This window comes from Macadamia integrifolia, chromosome 10, assembly GCF_013358625.1.
Source record: "Macadamia integrifolia cultivar HAES 741 chromosome 10, SCU_Mint_v3, whole genome shotgun sequence".
Lineage (NCBI taxonomy): Eukaryota > Viridiplantae > Streptophyta > Magnoliopsida > Proteales > Proteaceae > Macadamia > Macadamia integrifolia.
Window position 1 is genome coordinate 16,764,010 of NC_056566.1, and position 25,112 is coordinate 16,789,121.

The 25,112-nt window shown below is 37.5% G+C and overlaps 2 protein-coding genes across 6 annotated transcripts; both read right to left on the minus strand.

Annotated features, from left to right (window-relative positions):
* Positions 1-837: 837 nt before the first annotated feature.
* On the minus strand, positions 838-3,834 carry LOC122090973 (putative pentatricopeptide repeat-containing protein At3g23330). Its single transcript, XM_042660752.1, has one exon. The coding sequence runs from the start codon at positions 3,607-3,609 to the stop codon at positions 1,291-1,293; it is 2,319 nt and encodes a 772-aa protein (XP_042516686.1). The 5' UTR covers positions 3,610-3,834; the 3' UTR covers positions 838-1,290.
* Positions 3,835-5,701: 1,867 nt separating this feature from the next.
* LOC122091528 (serine/threonine-protein kinase tricornered-like) lies at positions 5,702-24,088 on the minus strand. Of its 5 annotated transcripts, none has more exons than XM_042661534.1 (14): positions 23,916-24,087; positions 23,102-23,399; positions 16,907-17,081; positions 13,540-13,623; positions 13,218-13,459; positions 12,905-13,115; positions 12,700-12,779; positions 12,535-12,619; positions 10,358-10,489; positions 10,145-10,258; positions 10,000-10,047; positions 9,144-9,228; positions 8,303-8,359; positions 5,702-6,081 (listed from the first exon to the last, which is right to left on the minus strand). In XM_042661534.1, the coding sequence occupies exons 2-14, from the start codon at positions 23,323-23,325 to the stop codon at positions 5,981-5,983; spliced, it is 1,638 nt and encodes a 545-aa protein (XP_042517468.1). In that variant the 5' UTR covers positions 23,326-23,399; positions 23,916-24,087; the 3' UTR covers positions 5,702-5,980. The 5 variants fall into 5 exon arrangements, with proteins under 5 accessions (XP_042517468.1, XP_042517467.1, XP_042517472.1 ...); XM_042661533.1 differs by having other exon boundaries at positions 23,102-23,516; XM_042661535.1 differs by lacking the exon at positions 5,702-6,081 and having other exon boundaries at positions 8,319-8,359; positions 9,134-9,228; positions 23,102-23,516; positions 23,916-24,088.
* Positions 24,089-25,112: the final 1,024 nt, after the last annotated feature.

The window sequence follows — 25,112 nt, forward strand, 5'->3', positions numbered from 1 at the left end:
TATAATGGCTCCATACCGGTTTAAAAAACTGATCCAAACCGAAATGAACCTGATAAATTCAAACCGATACCAATCCGAACCCAAACCACACCGAAGTCGACACCAGACCAAAACCGATAAATCCTTAATGGGGCGGTTTCGGTTAGTTCCAAAGTCACACCGAAACCGGTGAAACCGAACCAAAACCGCACCAACCCGGACCGTTGACACCCCTAGTCAGGGCATTGGCCAGGGGGATTTTCCATTTTGTACGGGACGAGACGATCATTCAGGGGGCTGTCTGAGCGCAAGCTGCACGCAACGAAGAAGTGTTCTTTTTCCCAATACTAACATATCTAGAAATTCAAAAAGGGAATGAAAAAGAAAGGTAAATATTTGTTACAAAATTTTTGCCTTTAGAAGGATCAAATAGGGATACATTTAAAGGAGATGGGGTATAGATTCTGCTGGCTTGGCAGTGCATGATTATGATGTATTCCCCAGCTCAAGGTTAGCACAAAAGATTATATTAAGACCAGTTGGTAAGAACTTATCTATCCAGGACAGGCCAAGGGCTAGACCTTCAGCCAAGCATGAGCTCATAGACTAGTTAATTCTAACATAGATCATCTTCTTGTTATGTCTCATTGAAATGCAAGCAATGGCAGGTGTCTAGGAGGTAATGAGTTTGGGAACTCAGACCCAAAAAAGGTTGTGCTTAAGATGGTTCAGATTAGTCAACCACAAGTGAAAGAAGGTGCAGGGGGTGGCTCAATATGTTTCTATAAAACCAGTTTGATTTTCTGGTTTGGATCAAGAGTAGCTACTCTTTTATGTGCTGATCACTGTAACTGCTACTGACAGACCAAATACTCATAAGAATCCTTTCAATGGTACAGTCAGGTCCAATGACCTTAACAGTCTTAACTGTAGAGAGAGTAACATTTTATCTTTAAGAAAAACCATGGAACCAGTACAATTACCTTTCTCCATGGGCCTGACTTTGATGAAGTTTGACCCTGCTTATCAGACTATGGTGTGAACAAATAGCTTCTCAGGATAAAGCTTGATTGAAGGGACTACATTTTCCTGATCAAGCAACTTGAGACTAAGACTCTCCGCGCCACAAAAATTTGTATTTCAGTCAGTCGATTAGACTGGTGACCGGCATACAGCCCAAGTCCATTAAATTGGATATTGATCCCCACTGGGATAAGCTGCTGAGAGGAAGCAGACTGCTCTACTTTTTTTTTTCTGTTCAAGCTCAAAGATGAAGCATCAGGTTTCAATACTCAATTTCACTTTCCTGATTCACCAGTAATCACCACAGGAACACTTCCCATCTTTGAAATGGTGAAATCGGGAAACATCCCTCACAACTATCTCTCTCCCAACAATCTTCGATATAAACTTTGTTGCTGTGTGGCAATCTAAGCACACTCGAAGGTTTTTTGTGACTCGGATAGTTGTTCCAGGTGGGGTGCTTATGATACCAAATCCTATAGCCAGCCTCTCACTATGGCTACACAATATGTATCTCTTTTGCTCCTCCTCAACGTCATGGAGTACATCATCCGTGTTGAGAACATACCCTTCTCGCTCCATTTGCTCCAACAGAACTTTCAGAGCTTCATTTATCCTGTCATAATATGGGTGGGATTTGTCTCCAGCCATAAAAGCATGTAGCTTGTTCTTGACTTCTATCCAGCTGCAGGCTGGTTTCTTTTTCATCCCCTTACCTTTCATAGTTATCCTCAGTTTTGCTGCATCATTCCATCTGCTGGCAGCAGCATATATGTTTGACATAAGAACATAGGAACCCATATTCTCAGGGTCAAGCTCAAATATTTTGGAGGCCACCTTTTCTGCCAATTCAACTTTCTTGTGGACTCTACAAGCAGCCAGCAAAGTTGCCCAAACACTCCCTGTTGGTTCTATATGCATGCTAGAGATGAATTCATAGGCTTCCTCCAACCTTCCTGCACGCCCAAGGAGGTCTGCAACAGCAGCATAGTGCTCTATTCCTGGAGCAATGCCATAATCACGTATCATACTGTTAAAAAGAATCAATGCTTTATCTATCAATCCGGCATGGCTACAAGCAGTTAAAACAGCAACAAATGCAACATAATTGGGTTTTACATTCTCCATCTCCATCTGTTGGAACAAGGAAAGGGCATCATGGGCAGACCCATGCAAAGCATATCCCATGATCATGGCTGTCCATGATACCATATCAGGTGACTCCATCTTATCAAAGATCCTACGAGCTATGCGTATGTTACCACATTTGGCATACATATCCACGAGAGAGCTACCAATAAACACATTATCATCAAACCAACCCCTAATTATGTACCCATGGAGCTGCTTCCCCAGATGTAGGGTTGTCAAGTGAGCACAAGCAGGCATGATACTTGAGAAGGTGACATGCCGAGGTTTTATATTGGCCATCAACATTTGACGAAACAACTTGAATCCTTCATCAAACAATCCATTCTGTACACATCCAGCTATGACAGAATTCCATGAGATCGCATCACGCTGCGGTAAAAGAAAAAACACCCAACGTGAATTATCCACCCTAGTGCACTTAGCATACATGTCAATCAAGCTACTTCCAATGTAAACATCTGTATCCAACCCATGTCTTAGAGCATACCCATGGATCTCCTTTCCTTTAGAAACATCCACATATTCTGCAAATATAGGAAGGACGCTAGACAAAGTGAAGGAGTCAGGTTTCAGACCAGCATTTCCCATCTTCGTAACCATCATTAAAGCTTCTTCATAGATCCCATTCTGTGCAAGTCCAGCAATTACAGTATTCCAGGAGACGAGATCTCTTTTGGGCATCCCATCAAACACTTTCCGCACACTTCTCATAAAAGGTGTTTCCTGCGTCTGTCTTCTTTGAGGAACTCCACTTGTTTTTGTTGGAACTAAAATAGCCTTAGTATCAACACCCACATTCTGTTTATTGAATTCGTAAATCAATTCAGAACTTTTTGTGTGATAATTCTGCTCCACAATCACTTTCTTCTTTGAATTCCCATCACAAGTTCCACTGATGGGCTTATTAAGATCGATTGAATTACTACTCATTCTTTCGAGATTCTTATAAGACATCCCAGTTTGATATCTGGGTGCACCAACTTCGCCAAGGCACTGCAGCTTGCAGTACATGTTCATTAGCGCGTTGCCGGTGTAAAGATCAAAATCCATACCAAGACGAATAATACAGCCATGAATTGATTCGCCCAGTTTCAAATTCATTAAACAGGCACAGGATTTGAGAACAGAAGGGAAGACATTGTGATCTGGGCACCTGCCCGAAGCTCTCATATCGATGAAAGAGAGAAGAGATTGAAGGAAAAACCCACAAGAAGTATAGCACCTAATGACAGATTTCCAAGCAACAATTGAAGGTGAAGGAAACAGGTTGAAGATGAGGAGAGAGTCCTGTAGAAGACCCAGATTTGAGTATAGAGAAATGATAGCATCCATGAGAGACGAATGAACTCCTTTGCACTTGATGATCTGGGCATGGATTTGTTTCACTTGCGATTTCGATTTGATAGAGGAGGGGTTCTGAAGAAGGGACTTGAGTAGCGTCGTGTTGTAACTCATCGAAGACCGTTGTACCTTGCTTTTTCTGGTAAGGAAATTTGTTTAGGTTCCATTAGAACACGCAACAGTTTTTCATTGTAGTGCTCAACGTTCTTGTTCGATATAGATTTCTTGCTTTTGAGAGACGCCAATCATTTCTTGGCGTTTGATCACAAAATTGGAAACCTTTTCATTTGGTTGAAGGGAAATTCTCAGTTCTCCCATAAATCTAAGGTGTTAATCTAGCTTAGCTTTCTACCAAAACAAAAAAATTTAGCTTAGCTTAAGAGATTTATGGAAACATTTAGAGATTGCAAGAAATATTTTCATATGATATTTATCTGATTGAAAAAAAAAAAAAAAAACCTTAATACAGGTCCTACGTCCTAGCAAGGATTTAAGAGATGGTATCAGCCTCTTTCGATACTGATCCGGATTGGATGGGATATGTGGGTATTGATCTATTTTACCCCTAATTTTTATAAAAAGTACTACTATTTTCCTATTTTACCCTTGAAATGATCCAAATCGGTATTGGATGGAAGATCGGTTTCAATTGATACCAATCCAATACGATCGATCCCAAACCGATACTTGAAACCACCATGGGTCCTAGAGAGTTAATCTTGCAAGTGCTCGAAAAGATAAATGTTTCAAGTAAATATATGAACATAATTAAAGATATATATATTGGTATAAGGCATGAGCTTTGTACGCTTGGTATTTTTTTTTTTTTTTAAGTATACAGTAACTAGTGATTTTCCAATCACATTTGGGTTACATCAAATAAACCCTTATTTGTTTGTGTTTATCATGGACAACTTAAATCAGAGATATTCCGAAGGAGGTTCGTTAGTATATGTTTTTTGTTAATGATTTTGTTTTGAAGGATGAGACAAAAGCAAAGATTAACACCAAGTTGAAACTACGAAGATCAACCGTTAAATAAAAAAGGTTTAAGATAAATAGAACGAAAATGGAGAAAACTGTGTGCAACATTAATTACACTAGAACGGATTATGATATGGTGAAAACTAATGATGGGGAGATTCTGCAAAATGATTATTTTACGTATCTAGGTTTGATCATAAATAAAGAAGGTGATAATGATGATGTTGTTTCATAGAGAACTAAAATAGGATAGAAAGAATGGAGAGGTGCGTCCAAATTGTTGTGTGATTGATTTATTCTTATAAAACTTAAATGAAAATTTTATAATATAGTCACATGACTAGCTATGATTGATTTATGGTTCAGAATGTTTGAACAATTAAGAAACATTGTGTAGATAAACTCAATGTAGTGGAAATGAGTATGTTGAGATGGAAGCGTGATAGATAAATGAATCATCATATTATAGCCTGCTTGAAAGTAACTTTAATTCATGATAAGCCACATACAAGAAAATTATTTGAAGTGACAGTCACGCTCAACAGAGGCCTTTGGATGATCTAGTATGGAGGAATGATTTGATTCATATTGAAAGTACTAAAAGAGACAGAGAAATGATTTGATTCATATTGAAAGAAGTAAAAGAATTAAGGGCAAACTTAAAATGAACATAGGAGAAGTGGTGAGAAAAGACATGACTTAAGCCTTATATCAAGCATAACCTCAAATAGAGTTGATCTGGAAAATAAGAATCTATGTAGTTGACCCCATTTAATTAAAGCTAAGTTGTTTGTCTGCACCCACATGGCATGTTTATTTTATGTTAAAATGAACTAGTGAGATGGTGAAGATCCCTTTATAACATGGACCAATGTCAGTCAATTGAGTGCCAAGTGGCATGTGAACTCACTAAGTTCACCAACATTTGTGAACATCATCAGCCCTTGAATTAAACCTTTTTTTTTTTTGTTGGGGGGGGGGTTTGGAGGCAAATGTATGTGACCATTTATGTTCATAAGCTGGTCAATTGTGTAGCTGATCACCAAACTTCATTCCCATGTAGCCAAATTGAACCTCCCAAAAGAGGGGGGAAAAAATTATTTAAGGACAACCCATGTTGGAGATCTTTCAAATTTTGCACATAACAAATGTCCAACCCTGCGTTTGTGTGTGTGTGTGTGTGTGTGTGTGTGTGTGTGTGTAGAGAGATGGAGAGAGAGAGTAAAAGAATTGATATTTACTATTGAATTCTAATTTTACAATGTCCCTGACTTAAGCAGAGACAGGGTCATATCTCCAAACCCATCCACCCTCTGTGTGGGGCTTTGCCACAATCTTTGGTACTGAAAGAGCTCAAGCACCAGTGGAAACAGCCACAGATGAAAATTTGAAGCCCGAAAGAGGCGAGATATTATAATACATACATTCAACCAAATGGGGTTTTGAATCTGTTGGCTGAAACTCCATGGCTGTCTGACGTCACGGAGGGGTTTGGCAGGGTTTATGGGGATTCACTTTGGTTTTGGGAGACTTCCAGTTGCGGAGGCAAGAGATTTAGAAAGCTTCCCTGAACAGGTGGATTAGATGAATCTGATTCATCATCTGTAAAGTGAACAAATAGTATGAGAGGATGTGGAAAGCCTGAACATAAAATATTTGACCAAAACTGATCCATAAGAAGAATGCTGTGACTACAGTTTAATAATTAATCAAGTTGCGTATCTAATGGTAGGCAACAATTCATCCACAAAGTGTGACAACTGAATTGTTAAGTGAAAGGAGGGCAAGAATGTTTCCACAATCACTTGCAAAGTTGTAATGAGCAGGACTGGTCCCTCATATAATCAGAATCACCCATGGTTTATGTGGACATGCTTGGGCTTTGTTTGAGGTTTTCATTTTATGTGAACCTTGAAGAAAACAAATAGCAAATAAATAAATAAATACATGGGGAGTTTGGTTCCAAGTGAGATGAAGTGGTATCAGAGTTTTTAGAAAGAGTCTATATAAACATATATACTACTCCATGTGTGTGCATATCTGTGAGTGTGTTGAGATACAAAAGGGGAAGGTCATTTAGGCCACATTTAAGTTGGATATGAAGTAAAGCAGTGGGAAACTAAAATGTATAAGAGGATGGAAGTGAAGGTGAAAATAGCTAAAAATGGAACGAAATCAACACATTTTGCCTAAAAAAGTAATTTCCATATGTTTTGGTTGTAATGTAAATATAAGGGTCCAGATGTCTTTTCTTGTTGCGTAATATTTTATCACAAGTGGCTATTTTTCCATTTTCACAAAAATATAACCAAAAATCTCAACTGCTACTTTATCTATGTTGTGGTCCCCACAAATCAACTTCAATTCCAACCAAAGATGAAAATTTTCTTTTCAGTCCACATCACTAATACAAATTTTATTTCACTTCACATCTAACCAAATAAGGCCTCGATGGATATTTCGAAGGACAAGTAAATGTGTGGTTTTTTGGGGTAATTTGGTAAATTGATTCCCCATGAATTTCAGATTCACGTTAATGTTTGACCATAGTTGTCATGGCTCCAACGCGAACCAAGGTGTTGGAGGGCTGTCCAAGCGCTTATGCAAGGCCATGAGAAGGCGTGTCCACCTTAAGTCGAACAAGTGTTATTTTTATTTTCCCTCTTTTCTAACATTATTTAGTAAGCTACATACACCTTGTATCATAAAAAATCAACATTAAACCACATCAAGTCATTAAAAATCAACATCAAGCCACATCAAATCATAAAAAATCAACATCAAGTCACATTAAGTCATAAAAAATCAACATTTGGACTAATGCCCTTGTTCTATAATAAGTTTTGATTGATAAAATGATTTTAATTTTACATGAGACTTTTTGTATTAGGTATAACATAGAACCAGCTTTCCAACAAGTCTAGGATTACTTAAATTTGAGTTGTAATGACAATTATGTTCCGGTCAAACTTATTTTAATGTGCGCGAATGCTGTTAAAATCTCCTGAATAAAAATAATTTATGAATATCAAAACAAAAGATTATTTTACCGAACTTTTGATTTTCAGCAATGTTTTAACATGATAAGATTTATAAAATTTTCATAATTGAAAAAAACCCAGCATTTGAAAGTTGAAAATCGCCCCTACAACCAAAATTCAGTTTTTGTTCTTGGATTGGGGGGTTGACTTTTTATCTTTTTGGAATTTGATTTTTAAACTATTTTTATTGGATCCAAATAAGAGAAATTTGCTTATTAATGAATAACATCTTAAGTAAATGAAATAACAAATATAAAAAAACATATACTTTTGGAAGGCATCCCATTTGTTAAGATTACAAAAAAATAAAAAATAAAAAAAAGGTGAGCAAATAGTTAGGTTTATTCAATTAAAATCAAGCAAAGCTTTTCCCAAATGTAAGAATGGGACCAATATCTGTTGGAGTAACCATAAAATATGAAGACTTTCTGGGAAATAGGATCACTACAATTTAGCCCAAAAAGCAGAAAATAAAGTTGAAACAAGTAGGCTTCTCCGGAAAGCTCTGAGTTTTCCAGTTTAGTCAGCATGAATAAATTTGTCCCAAATATCACGCCTAAGCTTGGTCACATCCAATATCTCAACCTAAACGGTATGATTTTAAGAGGTAAACATTTTCCACACAGATTGCACCATAAAGATTTGCTAGAGTGAGAAGAGAGGTTGCCCAAACAAGGTAAAAACTGTTTATCAGAATATTAAGTGACATTTAGCTCAGATTGGCATGCATGCTTAGTTTCAAAAGAAATGGAATCTGTGTATCAACTGAATATAATCCATACCGAAAAGGGATTTAACAGATGGTCTCTTCACATTTGTGCTTTTCTTCTTAAGTTCAGCTGCAAGTACAAATGCAGAACAAAACAAAGTCATTCTTCAGCTGGAAAAGCAAGCAATGGAATGAGGAGTAGCTGAAAATGAAGCAATGGAATGAGTAGCTGAATATAGTGTGGGTTCTGAAGATTATTACTTTAAAGGTAAAGCAATAATTCAGTTAATTATTTTTCCCAAAAAACGCACCGCATAAGACTTTTTTTCGGTAGAAGCCCACCACATAAGACTGATATTCACTACAGTTGAACTTCCACAAGAACAAAGCTAGATAAATTGCAAATGGAAAATCAGAATTTTTCGATGCTTGTTTTTCTACTTTCACCCGTCAAAGAAAAAATGATAGGCACATTTGACCACCCTTTTGGAAGTGTTTACATGGTTGCATCAATGCAATTAGCATTTGTCCATAAAAATAAAAAATATATATATTAAAAAAAAAAAAATCAACACTAAGAAATTAAGATAATTTTCTTGTGTTTCAAATGCTTCCAGGGATGAAATCGACAATTTTACCCCAAAAATAAACTACAAAACTTACGATATTTCCTTCTTTCCTCCCCTGGGGCAAAACTGGAAGGAAAGGATCCAATCACTTTTTTATTTTGGCACAAAGAGAAGTCATAAACAAATTAAGGGTGCAATATGGCCATGCTGATGTTGTACCAAATTTATATATGGGCTCAATGACAATCACATCAACAACTGAACATTAAATGCCAAAATATTAAATACAAGGAGTGAGCATGCACAGACATTGAGGGGGGGGGGGAGAGAGAGACAGAGAGGTACTGATCCCAGGCAATTGATGATCATTGACAATTTCAAAGTTCTTATAGGTGTAGCCCACAAAATTGACATCCTTTGAAGAGAGCATCTGCAGCAAAGAAACATAAACAATGAATAACATTTTCATGCCTGTATCAGTTAGGTTGAAAGTCCACAAACATATGTTGATCCAGCATAGTTTTTATAGTTCATATATGAGCAAACACACACCCTGTACTTGGTGCATATACTGAAAGTGCATCTTCGACAGCAAGGAAAGCGTTCCTGAGAATGAGATTTTCTGGTAAAGTGGAAAATCTCTACCCCAAAGCTTTTCCTGGAAATGCACTTGAGCACAGAATAAGACCAAAAACATTGGTCATCCTGTAGTATGCTTCAAGCAGACCAGTATGTAAGCATTTATCCACTCCAGGACAGGCCAAGGGCTAGACCTTCAGTGAAGCATGTGCTCATAGACTAGTTAATTCTAACTTAGATCATCATCTTCCGGTTATGTCTCTTTGAAGTGCATGCGATGGCAGGTGTCTAGGATGGCAATGAGATTGGAAACTCAAACTCAAAAAAGGCTGTGTTTAAGATGGTTCAGATTAGTCAACTAAAAGTGAAAGAGGGAAATGGTGGCGGGGAGGGACCTGGGTGGGTCAGTATTTATAAAAACTTTTTGATAGTCTGGGTTGGATCAAGAGTTGCCATCTTGTGCATGTTGATCATTGTAACTGCTAGTGGTAAACCGAATATTCCTAAGAATCCTTTCAATCAGATATGAAACCAGTATAATTATCTTCCTCCATAAGCCTTCACTGTAGAGAGAATAACATTTAATCTTAAGAAAAAACAGTTATGAAACCAGTATAATTACCTTTCTCCATGGGCCTGCCTTTGATGAAGTTTGACCCTGGTTATCAGACTACAACACCATAAAGGAAATATGAGCTTAGCAATAAAAAATTGCATCTAACCACATGCATCTGCAAGACTATTTCATAGTGAAGAGACAACTCTACCTCCTCAAACTTTTCAAAGTTTTGAGTATCCAACTCGTCATTGACTTCTGGAATAAATGCAGCTTCCATTTGATAAAGCTTGTCCCATTGAAGACCTTCAAACCATGGGTGAGCCTGAAATTGGAACAAGACCCAGCCAATTATTTTCCTCAATTCACAGTTGTATCTTTTGTAGCAAACTAGTAATTCAGAATAGAGCACAATGTACAGCACCTTTATTTCATCCGCGCCCTTTGTTCCAAGTCTCTGGTCAACATTACATAAAAGTTTACTGATGAGGTCTTTAGCTTCTGGGGATAGCTTTGCCTCCTCAGGAAATTTTAAATGATTTCTCCAATTTACTATCTGATGAAATGAAAATTTTAGTTAGAATTTATTAGATAAAGGCATTGAAAATGGCAATAATGACAAAGTAAGGACATTTGGAAAGCATGGAACCTTTTCTTTGGCATAAAAAAAGAAAAATAAAATTGCAGGGGATTTTTGGGGTGTGGAAGAGAAATGACTTTCGGAGACTGGAGAAAAAGTCTTGAAAGAAAGATGACACAGGCTACAGTGACATCTTCCTTTATGAAACCCAAGCTTAGAACACCAATACTAAAAGTTACCCCAAAATCGTTGAGCAGTCCAAGGTAACGGCAAGTGAGATATTCAAGAACAACTCTATGAGCTTGGATGAAACTATGAAAATACATCATAAGTGGAACATATCTCTAAATTCATAGAACTGAAACAATTAAAATTTATCAAAAACAGAGATGACTGAGAAGATAATCATTTTCAAGTTCATGCAGTGATGATAAATGAGAATGACTCCTAAATGTCAACAAATGATGGGTGGTTAGTAGTGTCCCAACAGTTTCTGACATTTCCGGAAGTAACAAGACGATATGAGCCATTCATTTTCACAGTTTTTCCTATCTAAACTGTTTGTTTCTGCTCAGGCCTCAGAGTTGGAAGAGTGCACGGTAATGGCTACAGTACTGGTACACATGCATGGACATACACGAGACGCAAGCCAATACACAAGTAGGTATTTGATTGAATGAGACTCTGAAATCTGCACCTGGCTAATCTAGGCCATGACCTATCTATCCAAAGGTGGGAATGGACACATTAGTTGTCCACATGGCAGAATAGGTAGGTGTCTAGTGACTAGTGATGTTTGGATAAATAACATACCCTTGTGACAATAATATTTTCCCATAAAAGATAACATTTTGGAATGAGATCCACATCCTATCTGGTAAAACTACAGAGCTCATTACCCTGAGCTGCTTAACACTAGGAAAAAAAAAACTGATTAGAATGCTTCTATCCAACTTGGATCCAGTGTATCTGACTTCTCTGCACAAAATGCCACACAATCTCCTTACAATAAAAAGAATACGGCAGGTTATGACCTATAGATGCATGATTATATTTTCAGAGCATGAGGTCATACATTGAGCAAAGGTGCTCACAAAGAGTTGTCCTAGACAAGGATTAAAGTATCGGTATCGGTCACCATATCAGTCGACCAAAATTAAGATACTTATTGGAGGGTATCATATCGTATCGAAGATATGCACATCAATGGATAGGAAACACTTTTTTATACACTTTTGCATTAAAAAACAGTTAAAAAAGCTATATATAACATGTATTATGCATAAACACTAAAATGGAGAGTATCGCACTTAGAATCCAAGGTTTGTAGTTGTTTATGGATGTAAAATCCTTGTTTCCAACTTTGATTTCCACTTTAGTTAGAGAGAAAAATGGTTGGCAGCAACTTTGGAACAAAAACTCCTCTAAAAAAATCGTGTTTTGCAAAGAAATGACCCATCTTGGCCATTATATGACCGTAGTGCACCGTATCGGTATGTATCAGTGTGTTTAGATATAGATACAAAAGGATTTTAAATATTCCATGTATCATATCAGTAGTATCGTATCCGTAAAGGCCAATGCCGATACCGATACATATCGGAAAATACGGTACAATACGTACCGACACTTTAAACCATGGTCATAGAGTGAGGTCGTCCCTAAACATTTAGGAGAGTGACGAAGAGTGTGTAGCAGACGAGAAATTCTAAAATGCTTTTGACCAAATTGCCATCTATCTTAGTATTAGATACCTTTCCAATTGTAAGCAGTCATAAAAATATTACCAAAAAGTATCCCAATTTCATGAATACTGTAAGACAAAACATGATATTACTAGACTAATGAGCTCCAAGGTTGACCTTCTAGAAATCTTTAATGGAATATTCACACTGAACGATGATTTGAATGTCTTGGAAAGAATGGTTGCCAATGGCAGAGACAGAGGGGAACTTAGCCTAACAAAAACTGAAATACCAAAGAATGAAAAGAAAATTGATCGTTAAGATTTCCAAAAATACCTTCCGACAAGTTGACATGGGTTCATCAGAATAAAATGGAGGATATCCCACAAGCATTTCAAACATGATAGCACCAAGTGACCACCTAATGGAAATAAGGAAAATAAAGATCTACAAAAATGTCTTAATCTGAAAGAATTTTAAGGTGTATATAGAATTAGTTACCAATCACATTCCATTCCATAACCCTTCTTCAGTAAAACTTCTGGAGCAATATAGTCAGGTGTACCAACAGTAGAATATGCCTGCATAGTTTCAAAATCAGCAGGCCAATACAAAAATAGATCCTTGATACAGTGCATAAGTGAGAGAAAAATCCTTTGGAAGAAAAACAAGCAGAATCTCAGTTATATGATAGTAGGGAGTTTACTAGCATTCTTCTGTTCCTCTGCCAATGTTGTAGCTGCTCCTGTTGTGTGCGCTTTGGTAAAGGAGGGCGTTCTTCACTTTGTGACCCATTGACTCCCACAGAAAAGTCCTTTTCATGCAGAATACTGTAGTCCAATGGTTTACATAGGCCAAAGTCCGACAGCTTCATGTGACCATATCTATCGAGCAGTAAATTATCAGGCTTGATATCTCTGTGAGATTTAATATTGGAAATGTTAATACGTTGACTTAGTCAGAATAATACATTTTGGAAGTACATCATGAACACTTCCATGAAAAGAGCACCAACAAACCTATGGACGTAATGATGTTTATGGATAGACTCAATAGCCAAAACTGTTTCTCCTACATAAAATCTAGCCTCATCTTCAGCCAAGGTATCCTTCCTCATAAGTAAAGTCATCATATCTCCACCAGGTAGATATTCCATAATGAGGTACAAAAAATAGTCATCTTGAAAAGAACAATAAAGTCTGACAATGCAATTGCTGTCAACCTCCGCAAGGACATTCCGTTCAGCCCTAACATGCTCGACCTGATAAATTTACAAGCAAAATTAAGCATAACAGGAAAGAACAACAAAATGATCTTTAAGCTGCCAGGTTAATCATATACCTGGCCTCTACGAAGCATCTCCGACTTCTTTAGCTTTTTCATTGCATAAACATGTCCAGTTGTCTTCTCCCTGCAGACTCTGACCTGCATCACAAACAGAAGTAAATAAGTAGACAATGGTGGGATTGTAACTACCTGGATAGCACATATGATCGCAGCTGCAGACTCTGACCTGCATCACAAACAGAAGTAAATAAGTAGACAATGGTGGGATTGTAACCACATGGATAGCACATATGATCACAGCTGCAACAGAAAATGGAAGAATTACCTAACAAGCCAACTACAGATGGTGAACATCACTGTGTCTTCATGCTAGAAACTCCAATTTGAGCATTGCTATGGTTAACTGTTTTTTTTTTTTCCTACTACTGCTCAAGTAACTGGGTTAAGGACTTATGTCAAAGGACTGGTGAACTTAATCAGTAAAACAGTTAGCAGATACATTCTACATTTTTTGACACTTCCCCACAGAGAGCACTCCTATGTCCACAAATGTTTTATTGGACATGAGTAGATATGGATAGAATACAATTATATAAAGTTTTGTACCTTGCAAAAAATCAATTTAACAAGTATTCAATAATTTGGCCTACTATACTCTCACCTTATAACCAATGTAACGTGATATGTTAGGGCGAGAAAGAAGAGCACAATATGTACCCTTTCATAAATGAAACAACAAAAAGCACTTAAAGCAGGAACTTTTTACTTTTTCTTCTTTTTTTTTTTTTTTTTTTTTTTTTGGGGGGGGGTGGGGGAGGTGTTAAAAGAAGGGGAAATTATATGATTACCCACTTTTGGGTTCCACTTTACAAAATTACCCTACTTGTGTTTCAGTTAACAACAATCTACAAAATCAGCTTTGGGTTTACAAAACTACCCAAAACAGTGATTCTCCCTCAATTGTGTTTGTTTTCTTACCATTTTACCCCTCACTTCATCACCCTACCTTCTCCCATCACAATGTTCACTCTGATCACCAAGGCCACGGTCACACGAAGCACTGTCAGCCATCCAGGCTAGCAGCCACATTCCGGCATTTGGAACCTGCAAATCAGTTTTATGGAGGTGTTTCGATAAAATTTTCTTTTTTTGGGCAAGAGCTACTCTAGAAACATGCTGCACCACCTCCTTTTCTTCTCTTGTGCAGTGGACCCCCCATATCTCTCTCTCTCTCTCTCTCTCTCCAGCACACCTCGCAGCTGTGAACAACAGAGCAGCCGCCAGTGAAAAATAGATGCAGAGAGGACAGCAGGGACCGAGTGGAGGTGTCGATGGAGGAAGGCAGCAAGGGCGGAATGGAAGATTGATGTGGTCAGAGGTTGAACGATTGGGATGCTGCAGGCTGGGCAAGGAATGATGGTAGCGGCGGAGAGAGATAGATGCAGAGAGGGCCGGTTTGGATGTTAATGGCGGAGAGCAGCAAGGGAGGGATTGATGTGGTCAGAGGTTGAATGATTAGAGTGATGGAAGCTGGCAAAGGATGATGACAGAGCAAAACAGAGTTTGAAGAATAAATATGAAACAGAGGAAGAACACAGAGAACAATGTCGTCTGATTTCAAGTACAGATTCGGATTCTCTCCATCGACTTCTTGTGCTACGCTTGAAATCAAACTCTTATGAGTCAAGATCACACCTTTAGGCAACCTAGTTGTCCCCAGGGAGAATGGGAGTGCAATCGGGTCATTCGAATCAATCGAAACCATTACTAAATCCTTCTCATCTGATTCTAAGATTACCGAGAAATGGAGGAAATTTTGGTGGATCATCAACGGTAATCACCTTGAAATCTTCTCCAATTTTTTGGATTCATGTATGGAATTGTTAAGCTTGAAAACGTATTGTGATGGGATAATAATCAATTTTGTTCCAGAGGCTTTGAATTGCTTGAAAATCTCTGTTTGTGTATAGAATGGGTTTACTGTTGTGGTTACGGCTCCAATCATGGAAGCTCCCATGAATGAGAGGACGAATTCAGGGGAGTTTTGGAAGAAAATCATGATGAAATCCCCTTTTTTTATGCCGATATTTGATAACCCAACTGCGGTTTTTAGAAGATAATATGGGTTTTTTGCAAATGTGTATATTCTGCCATTGGAGCCAGAGATTAAGCAAGGTTGCTTTGTGAATTCTGATCCGTTTCCAATGGAGTATGTGTGGAGAGGGAGGTGGTTTGAGATGGGAATGTTTGGGAGTTGATCGGAAAATAAAGGTCTTTGTGTGATGGTTTCTCTACAGATATTGAAGTTTGGGAATAAGGATCCAGCACACCAGTGATGCGCAGGAGTTCACTCACTGGCGGAATCTCTTCAATAGATCATCGGTAAAATCCATTGCAGCTTATCCATTAGAACAGGAGAAAAAAATTGCTGGAAATTGGAAAGACACCATTAGAGAAAGGAGAATTTTTTTAGGAGCAGGGCTAGAGAGGCAAATATAGGGTTGTGGAGGTGAAGATACTGGATAAATCACTGAGAATGGTGGGGTAGAGGCAGGGGAGGGCAAGGGTTGCAGGGAAGGGGATCGGACATTGGAGAAGTAGGGTGCAAGAACTCGGGGGTAAAATGGTAATAAAACAAACATGATTGAGGAAAAAACATTGTTTTGGGTAGTTTTGTAAAACCAAACCTGATTTTGTATATTGTTGTTAACTGAAACACAAGTTGGTTAGTTTTGTAAAGGGAAACCCATAAGTGGGTAATCATGTAATTTTCCCTTAAAAGAACCTGACTTTTGAACAGGAATCTGGTATGTGTTAAGTTCAGAGATATCAAATATTTTATCAGTTATAATTAAATTTGCACTATAACAACATGTTGGTCAAAGGTTCGAAACTTCGAAACAGCCACTCCTACGAAGCGAGGGTTAAGGTTGCTTACATTTGGCTCTCCCAGACCTTGCAGTAGAGGGAGCCTCGTGCACTGGGTTGCTCTTATTTGTATTAAAGTAATTCTACAGTAACCTAATTTTTCATTTCTTGGGGTTGCCATGTCAATGCTCCATGTCAGTGTTACACAGAAAAAGAACCTACAATATGAATTGTATGCATAACAAATTCAATTCTAACACTAACAATATACAGGGGTGTTGACATAGGTTCATTCATGAATAAATCAACCAAACTGGAACTACGTAAAACCAGAGAGAGAGAGAGAGAGAGAGAGGCAAAGTCCCTGTGCTTCTAGGGTTGTATGTGGATAACACAGGACATAAAATCATGAAGCTGCTACACAGGTACAAGAAACACTATCATGTAGAAGGCTTTAACAGTATAAAAGAGGGAGACAGAGAGAGAGAGAGAGAGGAGAAAATCAAATATGACCAAAAGAGAAAGAGATGAAGAAAAAGGAAAGAAGATTTACCTCCCCAAATGCACCCTTTCCTATCATAGTCAGTAACTCAAAATCATCAGGACCCATTTTATGCCTCTGAAGGCGCATGTACTCTGTTTCCTTCTTCTCCAGGTGTTTTAGTAGGTTGCTTTGCTCTTCCTCAGACACGTCAGCATCAGCCAATGTTTTCTCCAGTGTATTACGTCTGCTTGAATTCAGAAATAATTAAGTACCTTGTCACTAGAAAGCAGTAAGAATTCAAGCCTCCTGGCATATAAACCACCTATATATTTCCTTTCTCAAAACAGTTGCTAATCCGGTGCAAGATCCCCATACATTTACTTGAACTTCAATAGTAGTGTTGATTAAACATCAGGAAATGACAGACATTTTTATATTCTTATTGAAAATAATACGATTTCAAAGACCAAAAAATCAAAGTACTGATTTGACTAGAGAACAAAAAATGGAACTTTTAATCCGCGAACCAAAATGTTAACGGCAGAACCAGTAAGAATATGAAAAAGATAGCAAAGCTGGTTCCAAGCCTATGTACAGGTGGAGGTTGAATGCATCAATTTGGCAGCCAGCATTCAGAAAAGCTTTAGCCAAATCTGTTGACCAGTGTAATTAATGAGGCCGGGGAATAAGGAATTGCATTTCCTTGTATAGATCAGTCAATGATCAGGCATGGCCCCGGAAACATAATCTCTCATGGCCTTTTTATATTTTCTCTCCACACAAGAGTGTGTTAAAGAAGAGATAAATGACAGACAAAAGGCCCTACAACAGAGAGAAATAACATACACAAGAAAATAGTGCTAAGTTACCACCCGAATATGTAAAATAGTTGACCAATGTCAGAAAGAGCCACATCATTATATACCACTAAAATCCATTATTAAGTTACTTCCTGAAGTTAAAAGCATATGCAAAAATAATCAACCCATAAAACAAAGAGCACTGCATATATGCAACATGAGGGAGAATATCGCATTATTATCTCAAAGCATTTGCAAAAAAGTCAAACTTTCAACCTAAATCAGCTGATCATGACTTCGTAGTTGATACCTTGTCATTTCTAGTTGATCAGTTCGTCATTAACCGTCTATAAGACAAGTCAGTTGGTATATATATGAAAACAGATGAACAATCAACTACTAAACATTTTTAATGACATTTGATCCTGAAAATTCGTGGTAAATTCAGAAGGTAGATAAGCCAGCCCTCCATATTGGTTTTTTCTTCTTTCAACATGTAAATTTCTACCTTGGAAATATTGGCTACATATTAGAAAAGGTTAAAACACGGAAAAATCTTGCATAAACATAACAGGAGTGAATTGGATCCACTGTCTGCATATTTGGAAAATTTTGCATTAAAAAGTCCAAAGGGTCAAATATAATATAATTCAATTCATCCACCAGCCAAATCTACCTTCAAGCCGGTTACAAGAGATATTTGTCTGCATCATCATGAATCGGCCAGATTCTGCCAATCTGGAAAATCACTCGAGTGATGTACACTTGTCCTGAATATTTGTGTTGAAAATATTAATAAAAGTTTTCACTTTCAGTTTTCTAAGGAAACCTTTCCCCTTTCCATTTCAACAGTTTTGGGAGTTCTATATTTCAGCACCTCACCTTCTTCTTTTGTTTGTAAAAATAACTCAATCTTTATCTAATATCAACATTATGAATTGCTTTATAAAATAAAACGGTTGCTTTACATAAATCATCCTAGATGCAGGATTTTTTTTTTTTTTTTTTTTTTTTTGTGGGGGTTGTGACCAAATCACAAAAATGTTGTTTTACTAATAGTTTAAAGGGACAATCTCGTATTGACACACACAAAATTAAGATAAACACATGATGACAATATAACAGACCCTAAAGCTAAGAAGAAGTTTCTTTTGAAAGTTTATGTAGATGAGGCTAATTAGGATTTGGAGAACCTGCTTTCCATTAAAAAAAGTAAGAATCTAATGTATGATATAATGTGAATAAATACCTAAATTTTCATTGGAAGGGGAAAAACTTACTTTTATCAAATCACTACATCAAAGATGTGTAGAAAATGTTCCTTTCCAGTATTTTAAATAACCAAGGACAAGTAATGCACTTCTGGCTGAGTTCCTAATTTAAAAATGACAAATCTCTTACTTTACTGATCAATACTTTTCGAATATTTCTAATGAGCATCTTACTTCTATTTAGTTACTATTGATTACTCTCGTTATGGCATATTAATTAATTTCCAAATTAAATTGAAAAAAAAAAAAAAACAAAAACAAAAACAAAAAAACAAAACAAAACAAAAAACAAAAAGCAAAACAAAACAAAAAAACAAAAAACAAAAACAAACTGAGGTAACATTGAACTGTAAAACAACATTTTTGTGTTTTGCTGACAACCTGAAAGCAAAACTACAGAGCTATACATTTAGATTTCAGTGCATTAAGATTGTTTCTATTATTTTAGTGCTGATGGAAGGGTGCTTTGAATGCATGGTTCTAGTTTTTAGTAGTACCTTATGTTATGTTTAGTAATTGGGGTTATATTTCTAATTTCCTTTATTTTATTTAAGTTATATAACGCAGGAAAGTATTCAAGGTTTGGTAATCTAGCCAAACCGTGGGTATTATTCACTTCTCAACACTTGCAGCTTCTCTTCTCTTCTTCTTCTTCCTCCTCTTTCTCTTGTGATAAAAATGGTTATTTGTGTTTTGCACTGCTTCAGTGTATCCATAGCACAGGGAGCCTGTGGCTCACATTTTATGATTGTCCAACTAAGGAAATAACCTACAGTAAGAAGAATATGATCAGATGATCAAGCCATATGTGTGGTGGCTGACATTATCCCAATGCTGGAAGGTTAAGGAAGTTATTGAGCTAATTACAGGGCAGCTGGCAACTGAAGCCCTCAGTGAATGGTATATGTAGCCATAACGGTTCTAAGGTACCGAAATTTCCTTTCAAGTTCCGACCCACATGAAAAGTGTAATGATTTGGCATGGAGCTGACTGGCTTACAACAGAAGCACAAGTTGCCCTTGTCTAGATATCCTTCCAATATCGGTGGAGCTGCTCACCATACTCCATAGTTCTAAATCTCTGAAATTTCGACTGAATTTTTGCACATTTCAGTGGTTTCTACCCAACACGAGAAGAAACCAAGAATTTGGGAAATTTCGGCCCAAATTTCGGAACCCCGGATTTAGAACCATGCCATGCTGTGACGGAGGGCCGGTAGGGGTAGGAAGGAAAATCCCTGAGATGCTCAGGGTTGCAGGGAAGAGGGAGAAAGATCGCACTAAGAAAGGGGGGGAGAAAGGATAATCACTCACACACGCCCGCAGGCTCCACAAATACTCAAACTCAATTCATCTTTTCCATCTATCTTCTAATTAAACGATTGCATGCATTTAAATAGTAAAAGAAACTCAACATTAAAAGGAAACCTACTTTAATTTGGAAACTCAAATTACTTGGAAACTAAATCCTAGTAGCTATCACCTACCTAAGTTACCGAAATAAAAGAATAAAAATAAAATCCTAAAAGATCCTACTGGTCAAAGACTTAATATGGGTCCGGTTCATCGTTCACTGGATACCCAAATGGGTATGGGCCGCTCCATGGGTGCATATCTACATTAATTCCACCGATGTTGAAAAAAACTCGTCCACTAGTTTTGTAGAACGGGAGAATCAACACTCATCGATCAACATTCATCCTTGCCTGTATGAAATCACCATCGAAACCAAGATCGAATGCTATGAAATCCACGACGCAAAGTTCTTTGGTGAAGTAGTGACTCGGAAAAATAAAAACAATTAGTTCACTGATGAGATCAATCGATTTAAAGTTTTCCACAAGTTGATCTTAAACTTCCAACGGTGCCATCCCATCTTCTACCACTGGTGATTCATCTTCCGGTTCGTCTACTTGTTGTTCAACAGCTTAGATCACATGGTCGAAGGTAGAGTGTGTTAGGGATTTGAAGTCCGTGCAAAGTCATTGAGCCTCATCGAGCTTTTTTTTGGTGTGCAAGGAGGGCAAAATTATAAATAGATGAAAGTGCACTTTAAGTCACAAAGGAAGTCACGTGTGGGGCAGGGGTATAATTGAAAAAGCAAAAAGGTAATGGCAAAGATAATAAGGATGAGGTGGAATGGAAAATATGCAAATGGGGTAAAGGGGATTAAAAGAAAAAAGGTGAGGGAAATATAGGAAATAGAAGAGATAACCAAAGATCATGGGTTGGGGACTAACGTCTTCAACCTTTTCAGCAAACCAGAAAAGCCCAGCAGTGCATCGACAACCAGCGGTGGTCTTCGTGATGTTGAAGGACGGAAACGATGCAAGCCTTTGAAATCGGAAGTCAGCTTGCGGCAGGAACCCCAGGTATGAATTTCTCTCCTCTCTTCTCGTCTGGTCTTCTTCTTCTTCTTCTTCTTCTTCTTCTTTCTTTTTCTCTTCTTCTTCTTCTTCTTCTTCTTCTTCTTCTTCTTCTTCTTCTATTCTATTTCTTTCTTCTTCTTTTTTTCGCTGCTGGAACCCTGCAAAGGGGTTCGACTAAGAAGAGGACGATGGGGTTCTGGCGGCTTCTCTGTTGACTCTCTTCTTCTCTCCTTTTGCTGCTCTCTCTCTCTTTTTTTTTTTTTTCTCTGATCTTCCTTCTCGACTCTCTCTTCTTGCTGCTCTCTTTTTTCCTTTTCTGTTCTGTCCTTCTGTTTCTCTCTTCTCTCTTCTTTTTTTTTTGGCTGCTGTCATAACTCAGAAGGGAAAAGAAGGGGAAAGAGGAGGCGGTAGGGCAGGGAGGATTTATTTATTTTTATTTTTTTTGGGTTGTTCTCAGTCTCGGTAGAACCAAAACAGATAATGGGAAGGGAAGAAAGGAGATGGGGGAAGGATGGGATCCTTCGGCTCTGATACCAATTGATGGAGGGCCGGTAGGGGTAGGAAGGAAAATCCCTGAGATGCTCAGGGTTGCAGGGAAGAGGGAGAAAGATCGCACTAAGAAAGGGGAGGAGAAAGGAGAATCACTCACACATGCCCGCAGGCTCCACAAATACTCAAACTCAATTCATCTTTTCAATCTATCTTCTAATTAAACGATTACATGCATTTAAATAGTAAAATAAACCCAACATTAAAAGGAAACATACTCTAATTTGGAAACTCAAATTACTTGGAAACTAAATCCTAGTAGCTATCACCTACCTAAGTTACCGAAATAAAAGATTGCAGGAGAATAAAAATAAAATCCTAAAAGATCCTACTGGTCAAAGACTCAATATGGGTCCGGTTCATCGTTCATTGGATACCCAGATGGGTATGGGCCGCTCCATGGCTGCATATCTACATCATGCTGTCACTGAGTAAAACTAATTGAGCTGCCTCCATGGTAGATAGAATCATTATCAAAGGTAATCCTACATTAACTACCTAACCTAAATTAGAGTTTGTGATTTGGCTGGAAGAAAAAGTCAAGACATCCCCAATACAATTGTCCAAATGAAGCACCAGGATTAAGAGTGAAATATGAACCCAACGGCTTCAGAGGTCAACGCCTCAGTAATAGCTACTCTAATATAGAATTCAATTTTGGAATGGGGTATCAAACTACTTGTGGGCTAGTGGGAACAGCAACAATTCCTCTGGTTATATTCCATTGGATTTCAAGCAGCAAAGTTGGGCCAACTAGACTCGTAAAAGTAGGTCAACTATGACCCGCGCCTGCCCCAGAACTCCTTACCTGCCTAAAATGAAATTCATATCTCTTGCGCCTGGTCAATAAGGGAGGGGAAAGCACCAAGTATGCATCTATTGATCCCTCCACACCCAACCCTCGGTTTGATATTCAGTGACAGTTTTAGATTAGAGCCATTGTATCAAAGAGAGTAGAGCCAACTTCATGACATAATTATAAGACTCTGGTTTTGGTAAAATTTTCTTTATCAATGAAAATAACCTATATAATCATAGCGGCACAAAACAATGAATGTGGTAGATGTTACTATGTAACTAGTTGATAAATTTCCAAAGAAAGAATGCATATCAAATAATAACCTATATAACCACGCAAGAAACAAATAATAGCGGCACAGAACAATGAATGTGGTAGATGTTACTATGTAACTAGTTGATAAATTTCCAAAGACAGAATGCATATAAAATACAGTTTTTAATCATTTCTAATAACCGGAAAGCATAGAAGCCATACCGCTCTTTTCTCTCCTGTAGGTTCTTCATCTGCTCCTTGTAATGGTTTTCTATATATTGCTTTGCTGCTGCAACCTTCTGAGATGTGACGTTTGAGGGTGATTCTTCACTTGTGGGTGGCTTTGACGCATCTGTTCCATTACCATTCCCTTCCCTCTTTTTTGTTGAAGACCTCAATCTATCTCGAGGTTGCAACTTGTTGAGCCAACTCCTTGCTGAAGCCATTACTTTCTCTTGTTCGGCCAACCAGTACTTCAACAAACAAAGACTTGCATTCTCTTAAACTCCTACTTCCTTCTCTGTATCCAAATTCCAGATGTACATGATCTAGCGACCGACAAAATCAATTCAACAAACCAAAACAAACAAACGCACTTTCCGTCCTCAACTCCGGAAAGATTCGAGTTTTATTTGTTCTGCATGGATGTAGAACAAAATATGAACAGATATACAGCCTGAAAGCACATTCTCATAAATTAAGGTATCTTTCTCCGTTCTTATCCCAAACCAGAAATCATGAATTCTCTCAATCAAACTCAATTAAAAGAAACGAAATTAAACTCCAAATGAAGCCATCCACAATGTTAGAGATCATGAACTCAATGCATACTAAAAGACATCAACAGTAAAATCAAATACTAAGGAAAACAGATAAACACATGAAAGATCTCTTCTGCAAGCCCAACAAAACCCTGAAAATAGGGAATTGGAGAGCCAACAGAAAGAAACAAATCAAAAATCTTGAAAGAGAAACAAAAAGGATAGAAGGCATTGTCCTTTTAATTCAGATTAAAGTGGCAGAGAAAGTGGATTACCACGTAATTGTCCGAGAAGAACATGGATCCGAAACCATTGGTGACATAATAATCGAGCAGTCCACCATTTTCGCTGCACAGAAACATCGATTGCCTGCGTGATTTGAGAGGGGAAACTCCGGATTTTAAATATGTTCTCACCTGTTCGTAATTTACTATCTGTTAATTCAATTTTAAATGTTCTGTTTTTAAAGATGGCTTTATCCATCCTTAAAGGAGATACCTTTCTTTATTTTCTTGAGACATTTATCTCGCGAGAAATTGAACTTTTCGCGCTCGAGTCGCTGCACTTAACTTTGCTTTGGGCTGTGTTTGAAATAGGGGTGGCAATCGATCGGGCCGGACTGGTTCCGATCGAGCCTAGTCGGTCCTGATGGGTTTATGTTGTCAAATCATGACCTAATTATTTAAACCGGATAATATACCCATAAAGTTTTACACAGTTTTTACTTTTCTTATATTTAAGATATTTTTATTTATTTTATTAAATTATCAGCCGTTTTGAAAATATATTACACTTAATTACAATCAATAATCAATCAAAAAAATCAATATATGCCCAATTTCATCCAAAAAAAAAAAAATCTAAAAACCTATATCAACGATCATGCTAAACATGTCGATCCAAGTAGGGCTTGTAAATAGGAAGGGCTGATCATAATCTCTTTTTCTTCTTGGACGTGATCATTTCTAAAAGAAGACTGTGCAATCAAGATTGAAAATCACAATTTGTGATTTGTCATGGTTCTACAAAGAGTTCCAAATCGGAAGCATAATAATCACACAAAGGGGCAATTAGTGGGAGAAGGTAATATGGAGTGACAAGATGAAGAAAAAGCTATATATGAAAATAAAAAAGTAGTGTAGAATCCTCAAATGTATGTCCAAGTGAACCAAAGATCCAAATTCAACCCCTCCATCTTCTTTTTCTCTTTATTTTTAATGTGCATGTAATTACCTTGTGATACCCTTCATTTGAAATGAGTCAACGAATCATTTTGGATGACAGTGGGGGCAAGCGTCCTTTTCGTGGGGATCTCCTCATCCATAACATAATTTGAGTATTCCTACCCGGCTATACCTCTAGCCCAAAAAATAATTAAAAAAAAATAAAAAATATTGGGTACGGGCTAATGTTGGGTATGGTATCATCATTGCATACAATAAATTCACAACAACACTTAAAAAAAAAAAAAA

Coding starts and splice junctions, on each gene's coding strand:
- LOC122090973 (XM_042660752.1), bottom strand. CDS start 3,609: ATGAGTTACAACACGACGCTACTCAAGTCCCTTCTTCAGAACCCCTCC.
- LOC122091528 (XM_042661534.1), bottom strand. CDS start 23,325: ATGGCTTCAGCAAGGAGTTGGCTCAACAAGTTGCAACCTCGAGATAGA. Junction 13,624..16,906: donor GAAAGGGTGCATTTGGGGAG/GTAAATCTTCTT, acceptor TTTGTGATGCAG/GTCAGAGTCTGCAGGGAGAA. Junction 10,259..10,357: donor AGGGCGCGGATGAAATAAAG/GTGCTGTACATT, acceptor TTCCAATTTCAG/GCTCACCCATGGTTTGAAGG.